The sequence below is a fragment of the Cordyceps fumosorosea genome, assembly GCF_001636725.1.
Source record: "Cordyceps fumosorosea ARSEF 2679 chromosome Unknown scaffold_9, whole genome shotgun sequence".
NCBI classification, from domain to species: Eukaryota; Fungi; Ascomycota; class Sordariomycetes; order Hypocreales; family Cordycipitaceae; genus Cordyceps; species Cordyceps fumosorosea.
The window spans coordinates 572423-586066 of NW_017387309.1; the positions used below are offsets into that span (position 1 = coordinate 572423).

The 13644-nt window shown below is 57.6% G+C and overlaps 7 protein-coding genes across 7 annotated transcripts; 2 read left to right on the forward strand and 5 right to left on the reverse strand.

Annotated features, from left to right (window-relative positions):
- Positions 1-280: 280 nt before the first annotated feature.
- On the reverse strand, positions 281-1685 carry ISF_04356 (protein arginine N-methyltransferase 1; the record flags this gene model as incomplete). The annotated part of the gene is made up of 6 exons (XM_018847962.1): positions 281-759; positions 838-1169; positions 1253-1362; positions 1429-1448; positions 1514-1527; positions 1603-1685. 6 exons carry the CDS (start codon positions 1683-1685, stop codon positions 281-283), a joined length of 1038 nt encoding a protein of 345 aa, XP_018704918.1.
- A 732-nt stretch (positions 1686-2417) lies between these two features.
- ISF_04357 (ribosomal large subunit) lies at positions 2418-3253 on the reverse strand (the record flags this gene model as incomplete). The annotated part of the gene is made up of 2 exons (XM_018847963.1): positions 2418-3197; positions 3251-3253. 2 exons carry the CDS (start codon positions 3251-3253, stop codon positions 2418-2420), a joined length of 783 nt encoding a protein of 260 aa, XP_018704919.1.
- A 333-nt stretch (positions 3254-3586) lies between these two features.
- On the forward strand, positions 3587-4222 carry ISF_04358 (hypothetical protein; the record flags this gene model as incomplete). The annotated part of the gene is made up of 1 exon (XM_018847964.1): positions 3587-4222. One exon carries the CDS (start codon positions 3587-3589, stop codon positions 4220-4222), a length of 636 nt encoding a protein of 211 aa, XP_018704920.1.
- A 373-nt stretch (positions 4223-4595) lies between these two features.
- ISF_04359 (Serine/threonine-protein kinase domain protein) lies at positions 4596-7130 on the reverse strand (the record flags this gene model as incomplete). Its single annotated transcript, XM_018847965.1, has 1 exon — positions 4596-7130. The coding sequence occupies one exon, from the start codon at positions 7128-7130 to the stop codon at positions 4596-4598; it is 2535 nt and encodes an 844-aa protein (XP_018704921.1).
- A 1385-nt stretch (positions 7131-8515) lies between these two features.
- Positions 8516-9072, forward strand: ISF_04360 (hypothetical protein; the record flags this gene model as incomplete). The annotated part of the gene is made up of 2 exons (XM_018847966.1): positions 8516-8682; positions 8757-9072. 2 exons carry the CDS (start codon positions 8516-8518, stop codon positions 9070-9072), a joined length of 483 nt encoding a protein of 160 aa, XP_018704922.1.
- A 232-nt stretch (positions 9073-9304) lies between these two features.
- Positions 9305-11527, reverse strand: ISF_04361 (fungal specific transcription factor domain protein; the record flags this gene model as incomplete). The annotated part of the gene is made up of 3 exons (XM_018847967.1): positions 9305-9905; positions 9962-10591; positions 10653-11527. The coding sequence occupies 3 exons, from the start codon at positions 11525-11527 to the stop codon at positions 9305-9307; spliced, it is 2106 nt and encodes a 701-aa protein (XP_018704923.1).
- A 355-nt stretch (positions 11528-11882) lies between these two features.
- On the reverse strand, positions 11883-13486 carry ISF_04362 (high-affinity nicotinic acid transporter; the record flags this gene model as incomplete). The annotated part of the gene is made up of 4 exons (XM_018847968.1): positions 11883-12183; positions 12243-12485; positions 12547-13267; positions 13309-13486. The coding sequence occupies 4 exons, from the start codon at positions 13484-13486 to the stop codon at positions 11883-11885; spliced, it is 1443 nt and encodes a 480-aa protein (XP_018704924.1).
- Between the last annotated feature and the right edge of the window lie 158 nt (positions 13487-13644).

Sequence of the window (13644 nt, forward strand, 5' to 3'; positions counted from 1 at the left end):
CGTGCGGGCCCTGTTGTGGTCAATTCCGTCCCGACAACATGTCAAACAAAATCAATAACAAAAAAAAATCATCATCCATGCGCCTCTAGTTTTTCTACCCTTGACGTTTCCCGTACTGCGAGCCAGGGCCACTCCGAGCCTATACATCTTCGGAGGTGGGGTCGCAACCATAAAAGAATCCCTCACATGTTTTCCCTTCTTTTTAAAAAACCAGAAATGATGCGTATTTTCTCATGACAAAAAACCAACAATCATAGCTTCGACTGGGGGGGGGACCGCTTTAGCTCATGCGGTAGTCGCACACGGCCTGGGCGTTGCGGTTGCCGTCGGCGCTCTGGAAGTTGTAGGCGATGTCGATGTCGAGGTCGCGCCTGTTCTTGTTGTTGGGCTTGACCTTGACGTTGCACTGGATCTCCTCGCCCTCCTGGGCGGTGAGGACGTCGGCGAGGTAGAAGACGGTCTGCTTCCAGTGGGTGTACTTTGTGTGCGGGCCGGTGGAGAAGCGGATGGGCTTGTGGCAGGCGGTGAAGTCGATGTCGAACCAGGAGACGAGGGCGTGGATGAAGTCGTCGCGCTTGGCGACGAGGTTGAAGGGGACCTCGAAGGCGAGGTCGGCGACGGTGCAGGTGTACAGGTCCAGGGTGAGGACGGCGGCGGGGTCGGTGACGACGGTCTTGACGTCGACGGTGTCGACCAGGGGTTCGGAGAGGGCCGTCTTCTTCATGGCGGTATAGTCGAAGCCGTAGACATTGTCCCAGACTGTGGTCACGCATGTGTTAGGACTTCATGTTACATGCGAGCAGAAAGAAACGGAGGAGAAAAGCAGCGAGTACGTACATCCGATCTTTTCCTCCTTATAATCGCCATCCTCAATACCGGCAAAGAAGATGGTGGCCTTGTCGGGGAAGATGAGGCCGTCCTTCGCGAGGTAGGTGTCGCGGGCGTAGAGGACGGTGTCGAGCATGGATTCGTACAGCAAGAAGTAGCCCATCCACTCGGAGATGATGATGTCCACCTTGGGGAAGGGTAGCTTGATCTCCTCCATCTTGCCCTGGATGAGGGTAATCTTGTCCGAGAGGCCATTGGCCTCCACAATCTCGCGGGCCTTGAAGATGATGGTCGACATGTCGACGCCGATGACATGCTTGGCGCCGGCCTTGGCGGCGAACCTGTGTTTTCCAGGGTCAGCACAGCGCGCGACGCAATGGGCGACAGGTAGCAGTTCCTTGGCGGAGGGGAGGGCAGAGCTCACATGGAGAGAATGGCGGTACCGCAGCCGACATCGAGAACGACCTTGTCCTTGAAGAGGTGCTTGTTCTGGACGATGGAGTTCATGTAGGATCGGGTGCGAACTTCGTCTTTCTGTCGGGATAGTCAGCTGCGCTGTTGTCCACGGTGCCGATCGAGGACAATTCAAGGGCCACATACCAGCATCTCCTCGTGGATGCCTTGTCGAGCGCAAAAGCCGGTCAGCATATGCAAGTCGCACAAGATCTCCGCGATCCAATCATACCATGGTGGTTGTAGCTGCAAAAGATTACATATTAGCATGCGCATTTCGTCTCATCGCGCCGGCCGCGATCCAAGATCAATAACGCTTACCTGTTGAAGTAGTGCTGCTCGCTGTGCTCCATCGACTTGAGGTTCTGCTCGGCGAGCTCAACGTCCATCTTGTCGGAGCTCATTGTGGCGGTATGGAAAAGTCTTGAACTGAAACAGGCCGCAACGGAGGAGGAGAAGAAAACGAGGCGCAAGAAAACGGCTTTCAGTGACAAGAACCTTCAACGGGGCAGAAGAGCAAGGCGGCGGGGGTGTTGAAAGGCAAAGATGGGCTTTTGTTTTGCGGGCAGAAATAAATTTATCGCGGCCACCGCCTGGCGCTGGGCGACAAACAACAGGAAAAACCCCACCTCGGTTTGCCCCGCCTCAGGTACCGATTTGGGAAACTCTGCATGTTGGGCCGTGCTCGGTCTTTGAATAAATTGTGTATTTACGACAAACAATCTGGATAGAGTGGTTGTACATGTGTCACCATTTATTTTAATTTATTTCACATTTATTCTTCGCCTCTTTTTGGGCGATGTTGTGTTGTTGTGTTGTCATGCCTGCCACCACATCTGATTTTTCTGTTGCGATTCAGGGTCCGTTCCTCTCGGGCACGCCGCAAACAAATAAGTGGCCCTCGAGGTTCAGATCTGTCAAAAAGCATTCATCAACTTAATATGCAGCTTTTAATGGCAATATATTTAAGCAGTATTTTTATGCTATGATCTATTGGTCATACCACGGCCTGTGTCGAGCTTCTGCTCTCTAAATCAGCCCCGCGAAACACCCAAACGCCGTTACATGCAAATCAAACAAAACAAGCCGTGCCGTCTCTTTTGTCTTCCAACATTTTTCCATCACCTCCCAGGCATCTAAACCAGCAAAACACTGTTGATGCAGCCCTCGTTCTCCGGGTTGTTGGTGACCTGCGCGTAGCGACCCCAGACGACCTTGCCGCCCGCCGTGACCAGCCCCAGCTCGCTCACGTTGACCTCGATGACCGTACCCTTGGTCAACACGCCCAGCTGCGTGTACATGGGGTTCTGCGGGTTCTTCTTGACCGCGATGATCGGCAGCTGCACCGTCACGCCGAGCTCCGGGTGCGTCACGTTGGCCTTCTTGTACCGCAAACCCATCGGGCGGATGAAGCGCTCGAACTTGGGGTTGCGCCGCGTGAAGTCCTGCCCGACAAACGTCGGCTTCGTCACCATCCGCTTCCACGCGCGCTGCTGGATCTTCTTGCCCGTCTTGACCACCTTGAACATCTCCTCCTCGCTGATGCCGCGCACCTTGGGCAGGGGCACGCTGAACTTGGCCGCCTTCTCCGCTCGCTTGTTCTTGATGGCGCTGCTCAGCGCCTTGGCGCTCTGCGGGTTCGTCCGGTCCAGCAGGTACGCGGGCATCGGCGTCGACGGCTCCTTCTCGTCGGCCGTCTTGACGTTGCGCTCCTCGTGGGCCTTGATCTGCTTCTTCATCTGGATCTTCTCGTGGTGCCGCTTCTTCTGGTACAGCTTGGCGCGCAGGCCGCGCAGGTTCTGCGCGTCCTGCGAGGCCTTGTGGCCCTCACGGGCCGTCTTCTTGCGCAGACGCTCCTCGTGGTCGAGACGGCGGCCGTGCAGCTTCCGCCATCTCTCCATATACTCGTTCTGAGGCTATTAGGCTGTTAGAATGTCGTTCAATCTTTGAACTTGCATTTCCGACGTACCATATTGTCGGTATTGCGCAATCAATTTACTGGTAACTGGTTGTTGAGCGCGACCGCTTGAACTTTTTGAAAATTCAGAGTGGAGTGAGCTCACAGCAAAAAAAAGTTGGAGGCACCAACCAGGTGGCCCCACCCACCTCCCTCAATGTCGGTGGCGGGAGAGCCCATCTCAAAATTCGCTGGGGCCGGAGCCCGGAGCTACACTAATCCGCCCAGCCGCGCTTCTTGCGGCAAGCTTGTGCTGCCACTGTCCCTTATAACTTTTTAGCTCGTGTGTGTCTGCAAATCGAACCCCGTCACAAGTTCTCCGTGCAGCCGGGGCCGCACTACATCACAATGAGTCGGGCACTCCTCCGCTCCGTCCTGGAGCTCCGGGCCCCTTCACAGCGTCTCTTCGCCTCGCCCGTCTCCTCAATCGCTTCGCCCGTCGCCCCAATCGCCTCGCGCGCCCTCAGCACCATCCCACAACCCCCAGCCGCGAAGCACCCCAAGAACGCCGCCAACCCGTCCGAGAACCAGGCCCGCCCCATCGCCCTGAAGAAGAGCCATCCCTCTTCCCCCCCCACGCCCATCGAGGACTCTGTCCGTAACCTACTCCCCTTCCTCGCCGCGCAGCCCGGCCACTATATCACCGTGCACGTGCACGGCTTCCCCTACCTCGTGCGGGAGGGCGACCAGGTGCGGCTGCCGTTCCGCATGCCCGGCGTGCAGCCCGGCGACGTGCTGCGGCTGAACCGCGCCAGCGTGCTCGGCAGCCGCGACTACACGATGAAGGGCGCGCCGCACATTGACGAGAGCGTCTTTGAGTGCCGCGCGACGGTGCTGGGCACCGAGTCGGAGCCGCTGCGCATCAAGATCAAGAAGAAGAGGAGGACGCGTCGCACGCGCACCGCCACGAGCAAGCACCGGTATACGATTCTCAGGATATCAGAGCTGACCATCAACACTCCGGAGGACATTGAAGGCCAATGAGGCAACAAGAGTTTGACGTGCCGTATGTCCGGTGGCAATCGGCTGTATCATATAGACAAGGCTTCCGAGTCCAGTGTATAACAATTTCAAGCATGTAAAGAAAATCCATCTTGGCATTCTATGTGTGTGCTTTGTAGAGACGAGAACACTGTGTTCATCATTTTGTGCAGAAATCATCGCCAACAGCAATGGTATAGTATAAAGGAGCGCAATTAGAAAAAAAGGAAAAACCCCCCAACTCCAAGCTGAAAATATAGACCGCCATGCTGCGCGCGTGCGGGAAAAGCTAGAAACAAGTAATCATAAAAACACCACCCAAGGATAAGTATAGTTCCCAATTCGTTCAATCTCAAGGCTGTATCGGTTTTTTTTTTTACATTTTTCCAATCATGGCTTTGCGGATGCCTTCCCAGTATGCTCGAGGCCAGACACTGGAGGCTTCCGAGTCGGTGGGAGCGCGTTCGCGGCACTTCATAGCAACGCTCTGGATGATGCGTGCAAGAAGCTCTTCGTCAATGGGAAGGGCTTTGTCGCTAATTTCGGCAGGGTACAGGAAGGGGTCAGAGTAGTGGAGAAGTTCCTCGCAGGTAGGGCGCATGTGCTGGTCACGGATGAGGCAGCGTCTCATGGTTCGGATCAGCGAAGGGGGGACCAGAAAGCCACCAGTGGCGCGCGTGGGGAACTCGATCGTGTGATCCCAGTTGATGATGGCCTGGCAGCGAGCCATTTGGTTGACAATGTGACCAAAAGGCGGCACGCCATAGACCATCTGGTAGAGGATACATCCGAGGGACCAGATATCGCTGGGCTTGCCAAGCTTCATTAGCTTGGGGCGGCCAGGGACGCGGTGTCCACGGGCGCTGTTGGAATCCATGAGGGACTCGGGCGACATGTAGTTGGGTGTACCGATCTGTGTCTCGCGGTGGACGTTGACAGTCTCGTCGGTCTGGATGGCATTGGCGATGCCAAAATCAATGAGTTTCAGACGACCCTGCACGAGCACAAAGTTGGCGGGCTTCAGATCGGAGTGGACAATGTCGTGGTTGTGAACAGACTGCACACATTCCAGCATCTCCTTCCAGTAGAAACGGATGAAGACGGGGTCGAGTCTGGCCGACTCGGCAGACTGATGGGTCTGCAAAACCTTGTCCAGAGCCCTCTCGCCCATTTCCATGACCAAGCTCAGCATTTGCTTTTCATGGTTCATCTCCGAGTCAAAGAGGTTCACGACACGGTCAACGCCGGTTAGCTTCCTGAGCAGGTCAATCTCGCCTAGGTAACCGTTGATGGTCGACTCATCCGCATTCTCAAGCGAAACGCGCTTCAGGGCCATCATGGTGCCGTTTTCTGCCATGACCCTGTAAACCTTTCCGCTTCCGCCGCGGCCGAGACATTCAAGGCGGGTATATACTTTGTTATTAACCTTGAGGATGTTTCGGCGCTGCTTCGTCTGGGTGGTCACCGCGGCGCCGGCAGTAGAGGTGGCGGCCTCGAGGACAGACATCTTGGGTGGCGGTGCAGGTGCTGCTCGATGCGGTGTGGTGTTGCGAGCAATGGCTGTTAGGGGCTTGCGGTCGGGCGATGCAGCCCGGTCAATAGCAATATCGATGCGAGGGGGTGCCATAGCTGGCTTGTCGGCTCCGATGGACGACTTGGCCCATTTCTGGTGGAAAGGGATTTCATTTTCCTTGTCATTGGTGGCGGGCATCTGAAGGCGACCGACAGAGACAAGATGGCCAATATCCCCTATACGGGAGGGCTCGGCAGGACGCGCGCCGCGGCCTTCTTCGGGCAGTGGCGACGGTTTGGCGGAGTCGGCGCGGATTTCTACCTTGGAACCAGCCCGGCGGTGGCTGCCACGAACAGCGCTCCCGCCGACGGGGCTACCAGAGTTGAAGTCTGGATAGTACGGGGCCTGGCCAGGCTCCTCTTGGGCCAGACTCTCGGGCTCTTGCGACGATCCCATTTCACCAAATCCTCCCTCCTCCTCGCTCTGCCGGCGGCGACCGCGGCGAGCAGGCCCGCTCAGAAAACTGCCGGAGAGCTTGCCGACACGCTTGATGCGCATCGACCCCTGGGGGTTCGGATTGTCCTCCCGGCTTCTCGTCGATGGGTAGCGAGACACGCTGGTGTTGCCAATAGCGGCGTTGCGTGCCGCCGTGTCAGGGGCTTCGAGGTGCTCGGGGGCTTCCGCGTCCACAGCGGAGCGGTCAATAACGGATCGATCCAGGTAGGAGCGGCCGGACGAGGGACCGGACGATCCCAGGCGGCTACGGTTTCCAGACGAACTGGTGACGATGCGAACAACTCGCCCTTGAGCAGGGGGGGTGTTGACGCCAGCTTCGGGGTGTTGCTGCTGGTCTTGCGTTCCGTCAGCACTATCGTGGCGGGAGCCTGATCCAGGCCTGCCGACCTGCTGGGACCGGGAACCAGAGGTGGAACGACGCTTGGATGTTGAGCTGCCCATCTGGCTGAGGCTCTGGGGCGTGTTGCTGAGGCGCACCACTCTTTTCCTTCCGGGGCTGAGTTCACGCAGGGGGCTCGAGTTTCTCTCCGCCGCGTCATGCGGCTGTGAGGCGGTAGCTCTCGTAGTCCTCCGGGTGGCGGCAGCAGGGCCGGACGCGGCGGCGGCGCTGGCCTGGCGGCGTGTTCGGGGCGGCGAGGGCGGCGCCCGGACATCTGAAGCTGCCTCGTGGTCACCGCCATCGTTCAGCAGTGCCTTGGTGAGGGCACTCAGCTTCATGGGCACGGGAATTTCGTCCTCGGAGCTGTCATCTTCGTACTGGTTCGACTGGTGCTTGGCCTGTGCTGCCAGGGCAGCCTGCGCCTCGCTCCGGGTGGCGGTCGTCCTGGAGGGAGGTCGTCGGAGCTGGCGTTGTGAGGTTCTCCGCATTGGCACGGCGGCCATTGGGGTTGGAGAGGCGGTCGCCATGGGAAAGCGAGCCGAGGATGTTGTTGGCGGTGGTGTTGTAGCAATGGTGTCTGTCGGAGCTTCCCAGAAACGCGTCTTGTCCAGTGCTGTAGGCGTCTTGGCCGGTGTTGCGAAGCAATTAGCCAATAAATAAATTTGGAGCAAGAATTCACGCGTCTGGCCGCTGCATAGTCAAGGCCGCAGTGAGAATTGGTTATTTGGAGTTCGTGGCGGCGTGTGTATTATTCTAAAAGAGATGCAAGTGCTGGGAGGAGCGGTTGGTATTTTTGGCGTCGATGCTCTGCGGCCAATCAGCGACAAGGTGGTTGCCCCGGGCAACGCCGGTACTTGCCAAGGTGCCTCGCTACGTACCTCCCTCTGCTGCTACAACTCAGAGTTGCGCTTCTGCCCGGAATGGAGAAATAGCATACTTTTTTTTTCGAAATTGGTTGTCTGATTCTTGTCCTGTGTTTCCTCCGTGGCATTCCCGATCTTGTGGGTTTGTAGGGTGCTTGGGGTTGCACATCACTGGAGCTGTATCGTTTGTGCTCCAACTAAAGTCTTGCCAGGCCGCGTTGGTTTGAGCTGATCGGCTTGTTACCTCCATACATACCTAGGCAGTAAATAGTTAGTATCTATGCCTCCTCTCTCTATGCCTACCGCTCGATATGCCAACTGTTGTCCGCGTCCTCTCCAAGTTTCCTCTCAAAAACCATAGCTCCAGGGTAGGGTTTGCGGGAGAGGAGTCTGGGCAAGCGGGAGCATGGACCCTGTCCTTGCGCATTGTAGGTAGCTTGATATGTCGCATCGTCCTTCGCCTCTCTTATTCAGCTTGTTTGTGTTGTCGAAACTTTTTGTGGCCGGGCCGGACCCTAGATAGGGCGAACCATCGCGCTCGAGTGGTGTTCATTGGGGAAATGTCATCCGGCGCTTGTATACTCCCATTCGTGCATGGGCGTTGGTCAAATGACTGGCGTAATTGATCTTCTTGACCTATTTCTCGAGTTTGTTTTCGCCGCCATGTAGGTTTCTTGTTAGGTGGTATCTAAGCTTAAGCCTCAGCTACGTCCGCCGGGCGGCCTCAAACTACGTGTGCCGGATCACGCCCCAAGGCGACAAGGCGACATGACGACATTAAACTATGTTTTTCTAGCTACTATGCCACGACGGACACGCTCTCGACTCGCGTCAACAAGTTAACTCATGCGATAAGCAAAAAGTAAAAAGCACAAAGGCGTTGGTGGCGAATCCTCTTAAACTTTCTCGGAAACACGTATAAATGTAACCATTCCCCTCCCTTGGTGGCCGAATGCACTTACTCCGTACATTTGCGTTCTTGTTGAACCGTCTTGAATTCTAACAACTTCCCTCACTCTTTCAAAATGCGCTCTTGCTTCAGCTTCCTCCTCATCCTGCTCCTCGGGGTCGCCTCCCTCGCCACCGCCGGCCGCTCCACGAATGGCAACTGGAGCTGGATAAATTGCGGTCGACTACTAACAGATCCCATGCTTCTGACCACAATCTCCATCTCCCCCGACCCGCCGGTAGTGTGAGTTTTGCAGGACTGCTTTCGCTAGCGATTCCCTTCCCTGGCAATGCTAACTAATCGTCGCAAATATCCAGGGGTCAAAATGCCGCGATGGGCATCAAGATCAACGTTAGAAAACCACTTGACGACACCCCTATTCTCGCCAACTTCACCCTGTGGGAGCACAAGGGCGCGAAGCCCGTGTCGCTAGACGACGTCGATTTGTGCGCCCTCATCCGCATGCACAACCCCGATGTTCAATGCCCACCGAAGAAGACGGGTGAGATGGCGTTCGACATCCCGATGGATAACTTCAAGAAGGAGTGGGGGTACTTTGGCTTCAACGTCCATGCGGCGTATGCAAACGGCACCGAGCTTGGTTGTGCCTCGATCAAGTACGGCCATGAATGAAGAGTGGCCATTCGAGCCATGTTGCGTTGCTGCTGGGTAGCCAGAAGCGCGTGACGGTGATGTTTAGTGGAGCTGGGAAATGGGAGGCACCGCAGCTAGCTTGATAATACGACAAGTTCTGTTCCAAGAACGGCATCCTGTGTGGAAGCTTGATGTAGCCTAGTCGAACGTCCGTGAACGCATCATCAACCGTGGTGTCTGCCATACTTGTTATCCGTACCTGCTGACTTGACTAGCCAGACCACTGCCGCTTTTCCCTCGTATGCTCCATCTTCTTCCAAAAGACTGCATCCACCTTGACGACCGCGAACCGCAGAAGCGGCCACGCCCCGACCCTCGCCCGCAGCACGCCGCGCCACCTCGCAAACAGCTCCTCGTCGCCCGCCCGATCCCGCGGTGACCGCCTCTGAAAGCAGAGCATGTAGCAGAACAGCCCCGGGTAGCACAGGCAGTGCCGCGCATAGGCGGGCCAAAAGGCGGCCGTGTACCGGAGGTCCAGGCCGCGCACCACCGCGATGAGCGCCCGCATGAAGTCGCGGGATTCTTGGAGGACCTCGTGAACGGCGGAGTCGTCGTCGTGGTCGTCCGGCAGGCGAGGGCGGACGATGGGGCGCAGGAGCGCGCGGAGGAGCAGCACGCGCGCGGTGAAGTAGGCGACGTGCAGAGAGGCGCGGCTGTCGGGGACATCGGAGTTGGTTGCGTCGGAGGCCGGCTGGTCCAGGGAGAGGGACGGCGGCAGAGACTCGAGCCAGCGGTGCAGGGCGCGCTGTAGAGGCCGTGCCCGGTCCATGATGTCCTTGAGATCTTGAACTTTAGAGACTGTCCTCAGCGTGCTGAAAATCGTCAAGATTAGCGATGGTAACAGATTGCTGGCTCGCGTAGGGCTTACAAGAAACTGCGACATATCTCGCTGACAATGTCCGTCAGCGCGCAGAAGTGAATAAAGTAATCCGCGGCGCCGTGAGCGTCCTCCACGCCCGCAAAGTCGGCGTGCGATATCGGCGTGACGTTGCAGTCGTCCTCGCGCAGCATCGACGCCCTCCCGTGCGTGACCGCGCGCCAGCCGTGCTCCGCGACGACCGTCCACCAGAGCCGGCGGCGCAGCCGGGCCTCGGCCGCGGGGAGGCCCCTCCACGGGCCCGGGTCGACGTGCAGGCCGAGCGACTGCGCGACGGCCAGCGCGGAGCACGCGAGCGACCAGGCGAACGGGGTCTCGACGGCGACGGGGTCAAAGGTGGTGGTGTTGAGCAGCAGGAGGCTGATCTGCACGGTGGAGAGGGAGGGGAAGTGCAGCTCGCGCTGTAGGCAAGAGTAAGAGACTTGCCAGAGGCGGTTGACGTCGGGCTTGGAGTAGGCGCTGTCGAGGCAGAACTGCTCGTCCCAGGAGGTGAAGGGCAGGGCGAGGGCATACATGCCGGCCAGGACGCCGGGGGAGGTGGATTTGATGAATTCCTCTTCGTCTTTTAGTAGCTCTGTTCTTGATATAATGGGGAGGTTCTGGAATATGAACCGGAGGTAGCTGGGGGGAGGGGGTCAGCGGGTTGCTTTTACACCGAGGACAACCAACACACATGACTTACAGTCGCAACAATGCTACACCCATTTCGACACTGACAATTTCATTGAGAAGGTCGCGTTCATTCTTGAGCGCCAGGCAGCCCGTCATTGCTTCCTGGTTTTGCAGCACTGCTTGAGGCTTTGACTGGAGAAAATGGATTGGCGGGTGGCCGGCCGACACGGGTTGAGACGATGGCCGGCGATACGTGACCATGAAAAAGTCCAGCTCGTCTGCCGCGTTGTAGGGGTAGTGCTCCAGCAAGAACGGATCGGATTCATTGGAGTAGCCGATGAAGGATGTCGACCGATCATGCCTGTTGAGAGTGGCCTGGACTTGGGGGCGTGACAGGGCCTCCTCGTTTCCGCTGTTGGGTTCAACAGCAGAGTCCGCCGTTCCCATGACAGAAGCGTCGCCGTATGGGATGGACCAAAAGTTGGGAATGTCTTGCATGAAGGCCTCAGCCTGCCCCAGCTGCTCCAGATCCGGGGACCACTGTGTCGGCAACATCTCATCCATCCCGAGCGGGTGACCACCAAACGCAGGTGAAAGACTGGTAGGGTTGTCCACCACCAAGTCGCCCCGTGCATCATTGCGCGAGAATGATGAAGCCGTCAACGGCGTTTGATCCGCAAGACTGTCTGCCGCGCCGTCGTCGGCAGAGCTGCGACCCGGGCTGCAGCGCGTCGGCCTGCTCTTTGTCCCGGCGAGGAACGTGCACGGCCGTCCGGTGCGGTCGCACAGCTGACAAGGCCTGCTCGGATCCGGGATGTTGCAGAGCGCCTTGCGCGCGCGGCAGAGGTCGCAAGGGCGCTGGGCCTTGGAGCGATACCGGCGGCTACCGGCGGCTGCGTGGTGGGGGAAGCGTGCGGGAGACGGCGGTGTTTCCAGGGGTGACATTGTGGAACTTGACTGAGTCACCCGTGATTTAGAGAAAAAGAGAAAGAAAACATTGGATGAAAGCTTGCGTGATGATGGACCCGGTAGTTGGTTTGTTGGTTGTTAAGGAAGCAACGTGACTGGCTGATTGTGGCTTGTCCGGGGTCGGCGCCGGGGTTCCCCGCAGACCGACCGGGCTGATAAGGAGAGGGCGGCGAAGTAAATAAAAACATGCAGGGATGGCGACGACGAATACTAAATAATGAGAAAAAAAAATCTAAAAAATTGCCAAGGGATCAACAAATACTGCAAAAAGTGTCAAAAAATGCCAAGTGGTGGCTTTCAAAATCAGGTCATTATAGCTAAATTCTTACGACTACATTACGTAGTCAAAGTCTAGACTCTGGTCTCCCTCCTTACCGTTGCTTTCTACACCCTGGCTGATCAACTTCTCCTTTTGCTTGGTTCTGTACCGCAGCAGCATGTAGATGAGAGCCACCGAGACCAGTGCCAGCGCCTCAAAGCCGAGTGACAGCGAGTTTCCGAGAATATAGCGAGGCGCATCCCCGATTGGGTAGATTTGCGAGGCGGCCAGCCCTGCCGCGTTGGCAAGGGAGACTACCATGGCAATGGCCACTGACCGCTTGTAATCGGGGTGAATGTTGTTCGATACCCAACTTTCTGCCGTGTTAGTGGGAGTTCGGCGAGGAAGACAAGGCAGGCAAGGGCAACTTACGTGAGGAGGACGGTGTTGAAGGAGTAGACGCCGGCACCGACAATGAACATGCCAAAGTAACCGGCGGATCTGTTGCTGGAGCCAATGCCGATGGCGTAGCCGACCATGACCAGGATGGGCGAGTGAATCAGGCATATCGCGCGCCGACCAATGCGGTCCGAGACAAAGGTGGTGACGCCGGTGCCGATGGACGCCAAGACATACACGGGGATGCTGAGGTAGTTTGCCTGCAGCGAGGTATACCTGAAGAATCATTAGCATGCGTTCCTCCGTGCACAGAGCAGGGAGAGGAAGTCTCGCGTACTGCATGCCCTTGAGAAGGGTGGGCAGAAAGGTGCTGAAGCCAAACATGGCGATGGACGAGCAGAACAGCGCCGTGGACGCGAGCCACACCAGCGGGTCGGAGACTGCCAGGCCTACCTGCCTCCAGGAGAACTTGTGCGCATCTTCCTCGTACGGATGGTCTCGAATCTTTAGCAGCGCCATGGTGCTCTTCTCCTCGCTGCTCAGGAACCATGCCGTCTCCGGCGACCCCGGGAGGCTCACCCAGCAGATGACGCCAATGATCAACGACACCGCGCCCTCTATGATGAACAGCCACCGCCAGGCCTCCAGCCCGTGCCGCTCACCCATGCTCTGGATGCCGTACGCGATCAGCCCTCCGACCGCACCCGACAGCGCGATGCTGACGTACAGCACCGCGATGCGCTTTCCCTGTGACGCGGCCGGGTAGATGCCCGAGATGACGAACGTGAGCGCCGGGAAGAGCCCCGCCTCAAAGGCGCCGAGGAGGACGCGGCAGGCGATGATCTGGCCGTAGTTGTGGGCGAAGCCGGTGCCGAGGGTGACGGCGCTCCAGCAGACGATGGCGACGGCGAGGACGCGGCCAGGGCCGAAGCGGCGGACGGCGAGGACCCAGGGCGTCTCGAAGACGATGTAGGTGATGTAGAAGAACATGGAGACGTTGTTGAAGTCGGTGCCGGACATGCCGGTGCTTTCTTCGAAGCCGAAGACGCGGGCGTTGCCTGAGGGGAGGGGGGGGGGGGTGAGCAGATGATAGACCTACCAATATTGGTCCTGTCCAAGTACGCAAAGAGCACGAGAATGGCCATCTGCGGCATCACGAACCAGTCAAACCGGGACAGCACCCTTCTCTCAGCCTCCTTATCAATCTGGGCCGCCACGCCGCCCATTGCCGTCGAGGCGTTGTCGCCGGAATCAATATCTTTCTCAGACTTTGTCATATTTCTAAACTTGAAGCATGTCTCTTCCTTCTTACAGATGGCATTTCCTCCCGGTCTGTCGCCGCTATTTATGCACAACTGCTGCGATCGGCCGACCCCACGTTTTTTTGGATGCCGTCGGCAGATAATCTCCAATTTGGGCTGCCAATCAGCAATTT